General features: G+C 40.0%; 1 protein-coding gene across 5 annotated transcripts in view; it reads left to right on the plus strand.

Moving 5' to 3' along the window:
- Nucleotides 1-13,085, plus strand: part of TUBGCP4 (tubulin gamma complex component 4) — a 37,310-nt gene that overhangs the window by 12,437 nt on the left and 11,788 nt on the right. For all 5 annotated transcript variants that reach the window (XM_059181343.1, XM_059181342.1, XM_059181344.1 and 2 more), the window contains 3 exons: nucleotides 2,038-2,239; nucleotides 6,531-6,696; nucleotides 6,918-7,042. In XM_059181343.1, coding sequence (XP_059037326.1) covers nucleotides 2,038-2,239; nucleotides 6,531-6,696; nucleotides 6,918-7,042 — 493 coding nt within the window. The remainder of the gene's footprint in view (nucleotides 1-2,037; nucleotides 2,240-6,530; nucleotides 6,697-6,917; nucleotides 7,043-13,085) is intronic.

Raw genomic sequence — 13,085 nt, forward strand, 5'->3', positions numbered from 1 at the left:
CAAAGCTAGGATCTAATTGCCTAGATAACCTTGAAGCAATGCTTTTTATCCTTATCATTATCCTTGAGAATTTCCATTACATGTGCAGGATAAAGAAGCTATATCTAATCATGTGTATTTTGAGTAGCTGGTATTTCATATCAAGGGCCTTAAAAATGTTTATACTCTATAGTCCCATAATGCCACTCTTAAGAATTTTATCCTTACAGTTATTCGAAAGAAGAAAATAACCATATGTAGAAACATTCGTTGTAACAGTGTCCGTTCTATCAGGAAATTAGAAAATTACCAGTAGCCGGAAGGAAGCAAAATAGAGGTGTATTCACTTGATAGTCTATAAAATAAAATTAAAAATACTATATTATTGTTAGAATCCACCAAAGGAAATGTTCCAGAACATGCTTAATTCTGTTTAATTCTCTATCACAGGGCTTTTTTTTTTTCCTAATAAAAGAGCTGCATTTTGATTATAGAAGATACATGCAAAGAGAAGAAATATTTTCTGATCTTTGAGATAAACAATTTAACTTCTGCTGTATATTTCTTTCTATGTAAATATATATAGTTTTATGCATGGAATATAAAATCTTGCATAGATCACGTGATAAGTGCATGTTTGTTATATATTTGTAGAGACCAAATTTTATAGACCAAATACTCAAATGTGCACAATGTAAATGGCCTCCCATTTGATTTTTTTAAAGAGGGATTCCATCCAGTTAGCTTACTATAAATAGCAGACTCAAGCTCATAGTTTCTTTTTTCCCAAATTATTTTGAAAATTTCCATGTCTACAAAAAGTTGAAAGAACAGTATAATAAACACCTGTATGTCCTTTAGCTTCACTAATTGTTAACATTTGACCCCATTTTTCTTTTTCCCCTCTATGTGGAGTATGAAATATATGCATGTAAGTATTTATAAATATACAAACACATACACAACACATTTTTTTATGGAATCATTTGAAAGGCCTAACTATCAAATATTTCAGCTTTGTATCTCTTTAGAAAAAAGGCTTATCTAATCTCAGTTCTCTTAAGATAACCTTGATACCATATTACACCCAAAAAAGTTAACATTAACAGTGTATTATCCAGGATAAATCTGAATGTCTCCATCTGTCCACCACAAGCCCTTTCCCATGGTTCTTTGTACTCCCAGATGCGCAGTACGTGTTCTCACGTGGCATTTGGCAGTTACCTCATTTTAGTCCCCTTTAATTTGGAACAGTGCCTGTCCTTGCCTTTTTAATCTTTGGTGACAATTGACATTTTAAAAGTTTTGACTGGTTGTCTTATAAACTGTGACACGATCCGGATTTTTCTGATTATTTCCTGATACTTGGCAAGAACACTACATACCATAGGCCACATTATTTCTTGTTGCATCACATCAGAAGGCACAGAAAGTAAGTGTGTTCCATTTTTGGTGTTGTAAAAGCTTGATCACTTGGTTTAGTGTTTTCTGTCAGATCTTTCCATTTTAAAGGCACATTTTCCTTTGTAATTCATGTTATCTGGGAAGTGGTCCTTTGAAACCATGAGAATATCACCTTCTTCAACAACCTTTCTGTGTTTTGTTGGATTATCCTTCTTCAGGTATACCTGCTTCTCACAGAGTGAATCTATTCTCTCTGTGTGATTCCAACAAAAACAAATTTAATATTGTGTCAGCCAAAAAGACTCCTGTAAGCGCATTTAATTTTAATAAGAATCCTCAGTTTTGAAACTCACTTTACACAAAAGGTGGAAAGAAAATGTGTCTCTTCTAAAAAACTAGTAAAACGTTTACTGAACATTTAGACTTCAGTATATAGCCTACAAGTTTGGGAAATTTAATCACTAGTTCATCCACAAACATTTAAATTAAAATAGCACGATTATTTTTAGCTTTAATTGGTTATTTTCCTTCTGAGTCATCAGACCCTCAGGCCTCTGTTTATCCTGTCGCAGTTTAGAGCATGGCCTCTGTGCCGATGTGGGGTTTAATGCTTGTAAGAGGACTTCTAAGGCTCCTGCTTTTCTCTCCACTCAGAATCCTGGCCGTGTGTCATGGGGTCATGTATAAGCAGCTCTCAGCCTGGATGCTACATGGACTCCTCCTGGACCAGCACGAAGAGTTCTTTATCAAACAAGGTCCCTCTTCTGGTAATGTCAGTGCCCAGCCAGAAGAGGATGAGGAGGATCTGGGCATTGGGGGACTGACAGGAAAACAGTTGCGAGAACTCCAGGACTTGGTGAGAGCATAGCAGAAAGCCTAATATACTCCTCCCAGGAGTCAGCAAAGTCTAGAGCTAGTCGACCTTTCAGTGATTTCCAACCCCCCCAATCCTCCGTCCCCCTGCTGTTCCCAGCTCATAGTAGTTGAAGCACCTTTCACAAATTCTGCAGATATAAACACTTGAACTTGGTTTTATCTTAGTTGCATTCTTAACACCTAACTTAATGTGAGACTGCAAAATAGAAAATGTATTTGTGAGATTCCTTTGTTTCCCCTTTACCCAGTATGTGCATTTCTGAGGTTAATAAGTCTTGTCTCTTAAGGTAGCCATGTAGCTACCCTATAATTTTTTTTTTTTTTAAGATTTTATTTATTTGACAGAGCACAAGCAGGGGGAGAGGCAGAGGGAGAGGGAGAAGCAGGCTTCCGGCTGAGCAGGGAGCCCAACATGGGGCCTGATCCCAGGACCCAAGACCATGACCTAATCCAAAGGCAGATGCTTAACGATTGAGCCACCGAGGAGCCCCTACCCTATAACTTTTACATGCAGCTTGGAATTTCAATTAGAGTCCCCAAAGCTCTGTATTGTCTTTATTCATCCAGTGATATGTTTATTTATTTATTTGTCCTACTACAACATATTCTTAAATGCCTGTTACATATATGCCAAGCACTGTTCTAGGAGAGTTACTGGGTGTTGAACTGAAGTAAATGAATAAAATGTAGCAGACCCTATCCTTAAAGAGCTTACTGTTTAGTGGAAATCATAGAAAAGTCAACAGTGACATTACAGTGCACTAAGTGCTCTGGAAAGCGCAGTTATGGGTGTTCTCAGAACTTGGTCTTAGGGTAGCTAGAGAAGCTTTGCAGTCGAATGTACATCTAAATTGCAATTGCAAAGAGTTTGGGAGGAGAGGTCCAGAAATATTCCAGGCAGGGGATGGATGTGTACAAAGTACAGAGACCATGAAAGATGGTTTACTTGAGGAACCAGTAGTAATTCAATTGAAATGGTCAAGTAAAGGCAGAAATACAAAGTGCAAGGACAGTGGAGGGGGTTGGGGAAGTCGCAGTCAATGAAACTATTGAAATAAGATCATGAAAGCCCTTGTAAACTATGGGAAGGAATTTGGCCTTGAACCTCAAAAGAACTGAGAGCCAGTGAAGAATTTTAGGGAAGAGGTTAACACAATCAGACTTTATGATAGATGACTCTGGATAGTGTGTGGGGAAATTGTTTTTTAAAAAATCAAGGCTAGCAACAGGTAGATCCAGTTAAGAGAATGTTGGGGACACTTAGGTGAAAAATAATGGTGGCCTAAACCAAGGGTGGTAACAGTAAACATGCAGAAGAATAAAGTGGCCTGAGGGAGATTCAGGACATGGAATAGGTAGGCCTTAGTAATTGGATAGCAGTGCAGAGGGAAGGATCAAGAATGTTACCCAGTTTCTGCCTTCAGCAGCTAGGTGGGTGAGATGATACGGAATGTGTATGGCAGGAATTGAGAGAAAAGAGATGGATCTAATTTTGGGTCCATCTAATGGATTTTATTATGTTGAGGGGCACCTGAGTGGCTCATCCCTTAAGCATCTGTTTCTTGCTGTCAGCTGGGGTCTTGATCTCAGGGTCATGAGTTCAAACCTCACATTGTGCTTCATGCTGGCTTTGGAGCCTACTTAAAAAAAAAAAAAAAAGAAGAAGAAAGAAAGATTTACTTTTGGACATGTTGAGTTTGAGGTACTTGCAGGAAATATCCAGTGGGCTGAGCTTGTAGCTCATGAGAACAGAGCAGTCTAGCTTAAAGATAAGTTTAAGGAGTCATCAGCATCTAGCAGTTTTTAACCTGGGGCCCAGAGGTGCTTCGGGAGGTTCTGCTTAATGTATGTTTGTATATTTGTCTGGAAGGTCCATAGCTTTTATATATGGCAGAGAGTCCTGTGATGTAAAAAGATTTAAAACACCTGTTATGGGGCGCCTGTGTGGCTCAGTCATTAAGCATCTGCTTTTGGCTCAGGTCATGATCCCAGTGTCCTGGGATCAAGCCCCACATTGGGTTCCCTGCTCATCAGGAAGCCTACTTTCCCTCTCCACCCCCATCCCCCCACCTTGTGTTCCCTCTCTCACTGTCTCTATCAAGTAGATGAAATATTTAAAAACAAAAACAAAAACACCTGTTGCAATGATCAGTTCAGTGGTGGAAAAAGGATAGTTTAAGAAGAGTTAGGAGATGGATAGGAAAATGCCTGAGCACCACCTGCATTAAAGTGCAGAACAGGAAGGGTGAACAGCAGAGCTCAAATGCAGGATTGTGGAGCCCAAAGTTCCTGGTTGGAGCTGGAGGATAAGGGTCAAACCCAAAACAAGTCGGAGGAAGTGGGGGGGCACTGAGTGATTGGGTGGTGGGCATCTGGGGCTTCTTGGGCCGATTCAGTGGTTCTCAAACTTCCACATGTGTCAGAATCAGCTGAAGAGCTTGTTAAAACACAGGGATGGCTGGGCCTCATCTCTCAGATTGTCCTGGATCTGGGGAGGGGCTTGAAATTTTTCATTTCTTTTTCTCTCTCTCTTTTTTTAAGATTTTATCTATTCAGGGCGCCTGGGTGGCTCAGTGGGTTAGGGCCGCTGCCTTCGGCTCGGGTCATGATTCCAGGGTCCTGGGATCGAGCCCCACATCGGGCTCTCTGCTCAGCGGGGGGCCTGCTTCCTCCTCTCTCTCTGCCTGCCTCTCTGCCTACTTGTGATCTCTGCCTGTCAAATAAATAAATAAATCTTTAAAAAAAAAAAAGATTTTATCTATTCATTTGACAGACAGAGATCACAAGCAGGCAGAGAGAGAGGAAGGGAAGCAGGCTCCCCACCAAGCAGAGAGCCCGATGTGAGGCTTGATCCCAGGACTCTGGGATCATGACCTGAGCCGAAGGCAGAGGCTTCAACCCACTGAGCCACCCAGGCGCCCTGAAAATTTTCATTTCTAACAAGCTTCCAAGTGAGGCTCATGCTGCTGGTTTGGGAGCCACTTTTTTTTTTTTTTTTTAAGATTTTATTTACTTTATTTAACAGAGAAAGAGAGATCACAAGTAGGTAGAGAGGCAGGCAGAGAGAGAGAGGGAAGCAGGCTCCCTGCTGAGCAGAGAGCCCGATGCGGGGCTCAGTCCCAGGACACTGAGATCATGACCTGAGCTGAAGGCAGTGGCTTAATCCACTGAGCCACACAGGCGCCCCTGGGAGCCACATTTTGAGAACCACTTGGCTTAATGACTCTGGCTACGTACTAGTGAAGGGCTGGGCGGAGCCCACATAAATGGCGAGATAATGATGTCATAGACCTATAGACCTGGAAAAATAAAGACTAATGATTCCATTCTACAGGTAAGGAAACTGAGTTCCCAATCTGCTACACAAATTCTTACATAGTAAAGGCAGAATGAGGACTAAAATCCTAATGTTGAAAAACAAAAAAAAAAACCAAAAATCCAACAAGACTGTTATTTCTACTGTGCTATCCAGCTGTCTGAAAATGGAAGTATGTTCATCTCTCTGACACTGGTAGTTCAGGCATTGTGCAACTTCAGATTTAAATCCCTGCTTCTGGGGGCGCCAGGGTGGCTCAGTCGCTAAGCATCTGCCTTCAGCTCAGGTCATGATCTCAGGGTCCTGGAATCGAGCCCCCACATGGGGCTCCTTGCTCAGTGGGAAGCCTGCTTCTCTCTCTCCCACTCCCCCTGTTTGTGTTCCCTCTCTCACTGTGTCTCTATCAAATAAATGAAATCGTTAAAAAAAAAAAAAAAAAAAGTAAGTCCCTGCTTCAGGGCGCTTGGGTGGCTATGTTGGTTAGCATCCAACTCCTGATTTGGCTCAGGTCTGAGATCAAGCCCCGTGTGCAGCTCTGTGCTCAGCACGGAGTCTGCTTGAGATTCTCTGTCACCTCTGCCCCTCCGCAACTTGAGCACACCCTCTCTATATATAATAATTTTTTTTTTTTAAGATTTTATTTATTTATTTGACAGAGAGAAATCACAAGTAGGCAGAGAGGCAGGCAGAGAGAGAGAGAGGAGGAAGCAGGTTCCCTGCTGAGCAGAGAGCCCGATGCGGGACTCGATCCCAGGACCCTGAGATCACGACCTGAGCCGAAGGCAGCGGCTTAACCACTGAGCCACCCAGGCGCCCTATATAATAATTTTTTTAAAAAATTCAAGTCCATACCTCTAGAAAAAAAGAGAAATCATGGGTTGGGAGAGTTGATGTTTTCTTGCCTTCCAATTCTTACTTCATACATCATGTCTAATGTGGATTTTTCCTTGTGTAGCGCCTGATAGAGGAAGAGAACATGCTGGCTCCATCCCTAAAACAGTTTTCCTTACGAGTGGAGATTTTGCCATCCTACATTCCAGTGAGGGTTGCTGAAAAAATCCTGTTTGTTGGAGAATCTGTCCAGATGTTTGAGAATCAAAATGTAAACCTGACGAGGAAAGGTAAGAACCTCCTTGCCCAGTGGGCCCTGTCTTCAAAGGCCCTTTTTAATAGCACATGGCCCCTCCAAGGGAGTGGATGATAAGGTTTCTGCACTGAGATTGCAGCACAACCAGGACTCACTCACGTGAGAAACCGGAAGGAGATGCACCAGGGGGACCAGAAGTCCTAACCCATCCTGCTGTTCTCTGCCTTCCTTTGATGGTGCCTTCCTGTCTTGTAGGATCCATTTTGAAGAACCAAGAGGACACTTTCGCTGCAGAGCTCCATCGGCTCAAACAGCAGGCGCTCTTCAGCCTGGTGGATTTCGAACAGGTGGTGGATCATGTTCGTAGTACCGTGGCCGAGGTTTGTATGTCCTAGTAGGCTTTCTTAGCAGGAAAACAGACTAGGCCCCCAGAAATTGAGCACTTGACTTCCATTGCTTCTTGATGTGGTTAGAGCTTAGCTTGGAGGGAATTGTGAGAGTTGCAGGGCAAGTTTTTCATAATAGATGCAGAACTGCTTTAGTCTTCACACCTGACAGAATTCTAGTTAGCTATTTACTTGAATAAAGGAAGGTCTCACTTTCAAATTCAGACAGTCAGCATATTTAATCTGTCAATGTAGTTGGCGATAATGGCTAGGAATCAATGGATTCTGACTAAATTTAGCACCTTGCTTATATTTTAGATGGCTTTATTACTTTTTCATTAATGGGTATCATAACTATGAGGAACATAGAATAAGTTTTATTTTTCCATTTTTACAAATGAATAAAATAGAAATCTAACTTGGCTAGTGTTGCACAGTAACAAAAGTGAAGTCAGAAGCAGGTCTTATAACTCCTAGTTCAGTATTTTTCTTTCTTTCTTTTCTTTTTTTTTTAAAGATTAATTTGTTTAGGGGTCCCCCGGGCGGCTCAGTCAGTTAAGTGTCTGCCTTAAGTGTCTGACTTCCGCTCAGGTCATGATCCAAAGGTCCTGGGATTGAGCCTGGAGTCAGGCTTCCTGCTCAGCAAGGAGTCAGCTTCTGCCTCTACCTACTCTCCCCCTGCTCGTGCATTTTCTCTCTCTGTCTCAAATAAATCTTTTTTTTTTTTTTTTAAGATAAATTTATTAGGGAGAGAGCAAGCATAAGCCAGAGGACAGGCAAAGGGAGAGGGAGACAAGCAGACTCCCCGCTGAGCAGAGAGCCAGATGCAGGGCTCAGTCCTGGACACTTGAGATCATGACCTGAGTGAAAATCAGGAGTCGGAGGCTTAACTGACTCAGCCACCCAGGTGCCCCCTAGTTCAGTATTAAGTGAATTCTGCTTTATCCCCTGACTTAGACTGTGACCAGTAATTTTCTGGATGTGCATCTGTTCTGTGGCCTAAAATAAAATTTGGCTCACAGGTGTGTGATAATGTGAAATGGGATTTTTAGTTTAAACAGCTGGTTTTTTTTACTATATTACTGGTTTTCTTTCTTTTTTTTTTCTTTTAAAGATTGATTTATTTGAGAGAGAAAGAATGAGAGAGAGCATGAGAAGGGGGAGGGTCAGAGGGAGAAGCAGACTTCCTGCCTAGCAGGGAGCCCGATGCAGGACTCCATGGTGGGACTCCAGAATCATGACCTGAGCCAAATGCTGTTGCTTAACCAACTCAGCCACCGAGGCACCCTGTTTTGGTGGTTTTCAACTTCGACCCTCACCTCCAGAGCTGCTGACTGGTAGATCTGCATTGGGGGGGAGGAAGTAGCTATGTGTATTTACACCATCCAACTGGACAACCAGCCAACAAACCACTGCAGGTGACGGTGAAGCATACCTAGCGCACTACAGTCTCCAGAACAGAGCAGCTTAGCAACACATATCCTCACATTGGAAGCACAGTAATCTATCATGAATATGATTTCCTTTTCTAGTCACTGTCTCAAAAATTCTAGGCCTGGGAGATAGCTGTGATATTGACAGAATATTAAATCATAAGGTGACCTTTAGGTGTCACTTCATTTGATTCTTTATAGGCAAATAATTATTTAAACTCTTTAGAATACATGCTTTTGTCCTTTTGTAATTTCAAGATCCTACCCCTCCATCTATAGCCAAGGCAGCTCCTGTCTAAGGGGTTGGTATCTTGAGGTCCTTGCAACTTACTTTATTAAATCTATTTCTGTTCTTCCATTATTCTTGTGATAACTTTGGAGTTAATTCATGGAGGAAAGTAAAAATCGTATTGAATGAATAATACAAGATTTCAAAAAAATTTTTTTCTTGTGAACTTCTGAAATGTGGATATTGGTAGAAATTACATTTCCAGTTTAAAAATGATAGATGAAGAGTGGAAGTTCAGACTCTGAAGTTTTTTATAATTGTAGCTAATAGGCCTTTTTCAGAGCTATTCTCTTAAAGTAACACTTTATGGTAATGAAAATAGTTTCCTTTTCAGAAGGAAAAAGGGGGAGTGTCGTACAAATATATATCATACTCATTCCCTTTTTGTTTCCTTTTTTTTTTTAAAGATTTTATTTATTTATTTGACAGATAGAGATCAGAGGTAGGCAGAGAGGCAGGCAGAGAGAGAGAGAGGAGGAAGCAAGCTCCCTGCCGAGCAGAGAGCCCGATTCGTTGCTCAATCCCAGGACCCTGGGATCATGACCAGAGCCTAAGGCAGAGGCTTTAACCCATTGAGCCACCCAGGTGCCCCTTGGTTTTCTTTACGTATACATACTCTATGAGTTTATTTATATAAAGTTCAAAAACAGTTAATGTAAAGTTAATATAAAAGTTCAAATGCAGGGCCGCCGAGTGGCTCAGTCAGTTAAGCGTCAACTCTTGATTTCAGCTCAGGTCGTGATCTCAGGGTTGTGAGATCCAAGCCCTGACTTGAGCTCTGAGCTGGGTATGGAGTTTGCTTAAGATTCTCCCTCTCTGTCAGCCCCTTCCCAACCCCACTGTCCATCTCTCTCTCTCAAAAAAAAAAAAAAAAAAAAAGTTTGAAAGCAGAACTAATCTGACGTTAGATGTCAGAATAGAATTTGACCTTGGTCAGTGGAAAGGGCAGGAGGAGGGCTTTCAGGGTGCTGGTAACAAGTGTGTTCAATTTGTGAAAATTCTCCAAGCTGTAAACTTATTATTTGTGTACTTTCTGTATATTTTTTAGTACTTAAATGAAAAGATTTTGAAACAATTCTTAGATATTTGTTAGTTATTTTGATTTTTTTTTTAGTTGCTTATTGTTTTATGCAGAGAAGTGGTAGTATTTTTGTGGGTTAATCTGTGTGACAACTCGAAGTCTTTTTTTAGTTCTAACAGTTTGTTGTTTCTATTGATTTTTCTAAGTAATGATCATATCATTTGCAAATAATGAGTTTTACAACTTTTAGACTTCTGCTTTTCTTTTTCTTACAGTCTTGGATCTCTAATACTATATTAAACAGCTGGAGTGATAAGTTGGTATAAACTGTGTTAACCAGTGGAGGCAATAGTGGGCATTTTTGCTTTGTTGGCTCTTAAAGATCATGCATCAACAGTTTCTCTATTACTTTAATGTTTGCTGGAGGTTTTCAGCACATAAGTTTATCAGGTTAAAAGAGTTAACCTTCTAGTTTATTATGTGCTTTTTTCATAAATAGATGTTGAATTTTGTAACCTTCCTTTTCTTTATCGATGATGGTGCAATTTCTTGCTCTGGGTTCTTTTTCTCCTTTAATCTGTTCATAGGGTAAATTCCTGGTTAGATTTTTAGATGTTGAATCTTCCTGAGATAAACTGTACTTGAAAACATGAGGTTTTATTTTTTAAAACACTGTTGGATTTGGTTAGGCAATACAATACTTGGAACTTTTGCATCTACATTTACAAGTGAAATTAGATGATTCCTGTTTTATTCCCATGTGGCTGCAGAATATAGAGTGTATAAGCCTTATAAATGAGCTAGGTATCTCTCACTTTTCTTTTTTTCTAGAGTAATTTGTATAAGACAGGAGTTGTTACTGGAAGTTGGATTGAACTTACCTGAAAAATTATCTAAGCTAGGTTGTTTTAGAAGGGGAAATCTTCGGAGTGCCTGGGAGGCCCAGTCAGTTAAGCATCCAGCTCTTGATTTTGGTTTAGGTGGTGATCTCAGGGTCCAGGGATCGAGCCGCACGAGGGGCTCCACACTCATTGAGGCTTTACTTGAGGATATCTCTCCCTTTCCCTCTGCCCCTCTGCCCGCTCATGCCCCCCCGCAAAAAACAAATCTTTAAAAAAAAAGAAAAGAAAATCTTTACCAAGTGAACCTATTTTAAACCTGTATTTATCTGTTCAAGACTGTTATTTCTTATACCAATTTTGGTATTTTCTACTTTTCTAGGAAGGCCCATTTCGTCTAGATTTAAGTTTTTAGAAAATCTGTCTGTAGCTATTTGTTTTATTTTGTATTTTATTTTAATCTTTTACTGTTCAGTCTTAACTAATCTTTTCGAAGAGACAGCTTGTGTTTTTATTACCTTTTTTCTTTATCTCATTGATATCTGCCTTTATTATTTTTCTTCCTTTTTTTTTTTTAAGGATTTTATTTATTTGACACAGACACAGTGAGAGAAGGAACACAGCAGGGGGAGTGGGAGAGAAGCAGGCTTCCCACTGAGCAGGGAGCCCAATCAGGGGCTCGATCCCAGGATGCTGGGATCATGACCTGAGCCACCCAGGCGCCCTGTTTTTCTTCCTTCTTATTTCTTTGAGTTTTCTGTTACTTTTTGCCAGTTTCCTAGGTTGAAACTTGACTTTCCTATTTGTAACCCTTGCTTCCTAGGAAATACATGTAAAACTTTATTGCCTTGACCTTGTCCCACAAGTTTTTGGCATGGAGTATATACATATTATCATCCTGTTCTAAATAATTTATTTTCTTTCTGATTTTCTTTTTAACCCCAGGAATTTATTAAGCTTTAATTTTTATTGCAGTATAGTTGGAGAACACAGTCTGTAGATCGGTCCTTTGGAGTTGATTGAGGCTTCCTTTATGGATTAATGTAGGGCCCATTTTTGTTTTTAGTTCTACCTGTGCCCAGACAGTGTATATTCTGTGAGTCTAGAGTTCTGTGCCTGTTCTAATATCTCATTTCCGAGCTGGATGTTAGGCATGTGCATATTTGTAATGAATATATATTTATTGTTTTCCTTTTATGTATATATAATGTCTTCTTTATATACTTATTTCTGTATATTAATATATATGTACATATATATATATATGCTCACATACACATATATATATTTTTTAAACTTAAATTCTATTTTATTAATTAAGAATCATTACCCACCTCTTTTCCAGGTCATTATTTACCTCATATCTTCTTCCATCCTTTCTTTGCAACTCTTTTTACCTCCCTGGCCCCAAGCAACCATTGATGTGCTTTCTGTCACTAGGGATTAGTTTGCATTTTCTAGAATTTATATAAATGGAGCCAAACAATACGTGCTCTTTTCGGGGAGGAGGCGGGTCAGGATGTTTTTCATGATTATTTTGAGATTAATCCCTGTTGCATGTATCAATAGTTTATTCCTTTTTTAAAGCTTGTTCAGAATGTTTCTATAACCATCATTAATATCATTATTTTAAACATTTCTCTAAATGCATTGCTGAGGGGCGCCTGGATGGCTCAGTGGATTAAGCCGCTGCCTTCGGCTCAGGTCATGATCTCAGTGTCCTGGGATCGAGCCCCGCATCGGGCTCTCTGCTCAGCAGGGAGCCTGCTTCCTCCTCTCTCTCTCTGCCTGACTCTCTGCCTACTTGTGATCTCTCTCTGTCAAATAAATAAATAAAATATTCTTAAAAATAAATAAATAAATAAATAAATGCATTGTTGAATGGTAAACATATCTCTGTACTTAAACACTCATGTCATAGCAATTAGGTACCACTTTTATAAATACCATTATTACAGGTGTTTATAAACACTTTTCTGAATGCATCATGGGAGAACAAGCACATCCATTCCCTGAAATAACACTCTTCTCAATGTATCCTGAGCATACAATTTTTTTAAACTTTATTTTATTGAGGATCTTTATTGATCTTTTCCTGAGGATCTTTATTACATGTATTTTTATTTTTAGTTATTATCATCATTAATACATGTGCTTTTATTTTTTAATCAAACTGTATTTGATATATAACATTGTGTAAATTTAAGGTATATAGCATATTGATCTGACACATTTATATATTCTTTTTTTTTTAAGATTTTATTTATTTGACAGACAGATCACAAGTAGGCAGAGAGGCAGGCAGAGAGAGAGTGGGGGGGAAGCAGGCTCCCTGCTGAGCAGAGAGCCCGATGCAGGGCTTGATCCTATGACCCTGGGATCAGGACCTGAGCCGAAGGCAGAGGCTTTAAACCACTCAGCCACCCAGGCTCCCCACATTTATATATTCTTAAGA

This window comes from Mustela lutreola, chromosome 7 (genome assembly GCF_030435805.1).
Source record: "Mustela lutreola isolate mMusLut2 chromosome 7, mMusLut2.pri, whole genome shotgun sequence".
Taxonomy (NCBI): Eukaryota; Metazoa; Chordata; class Mammalia; order Carnivora; family Mustelidae; genus Mustela; species Mustela lutreola.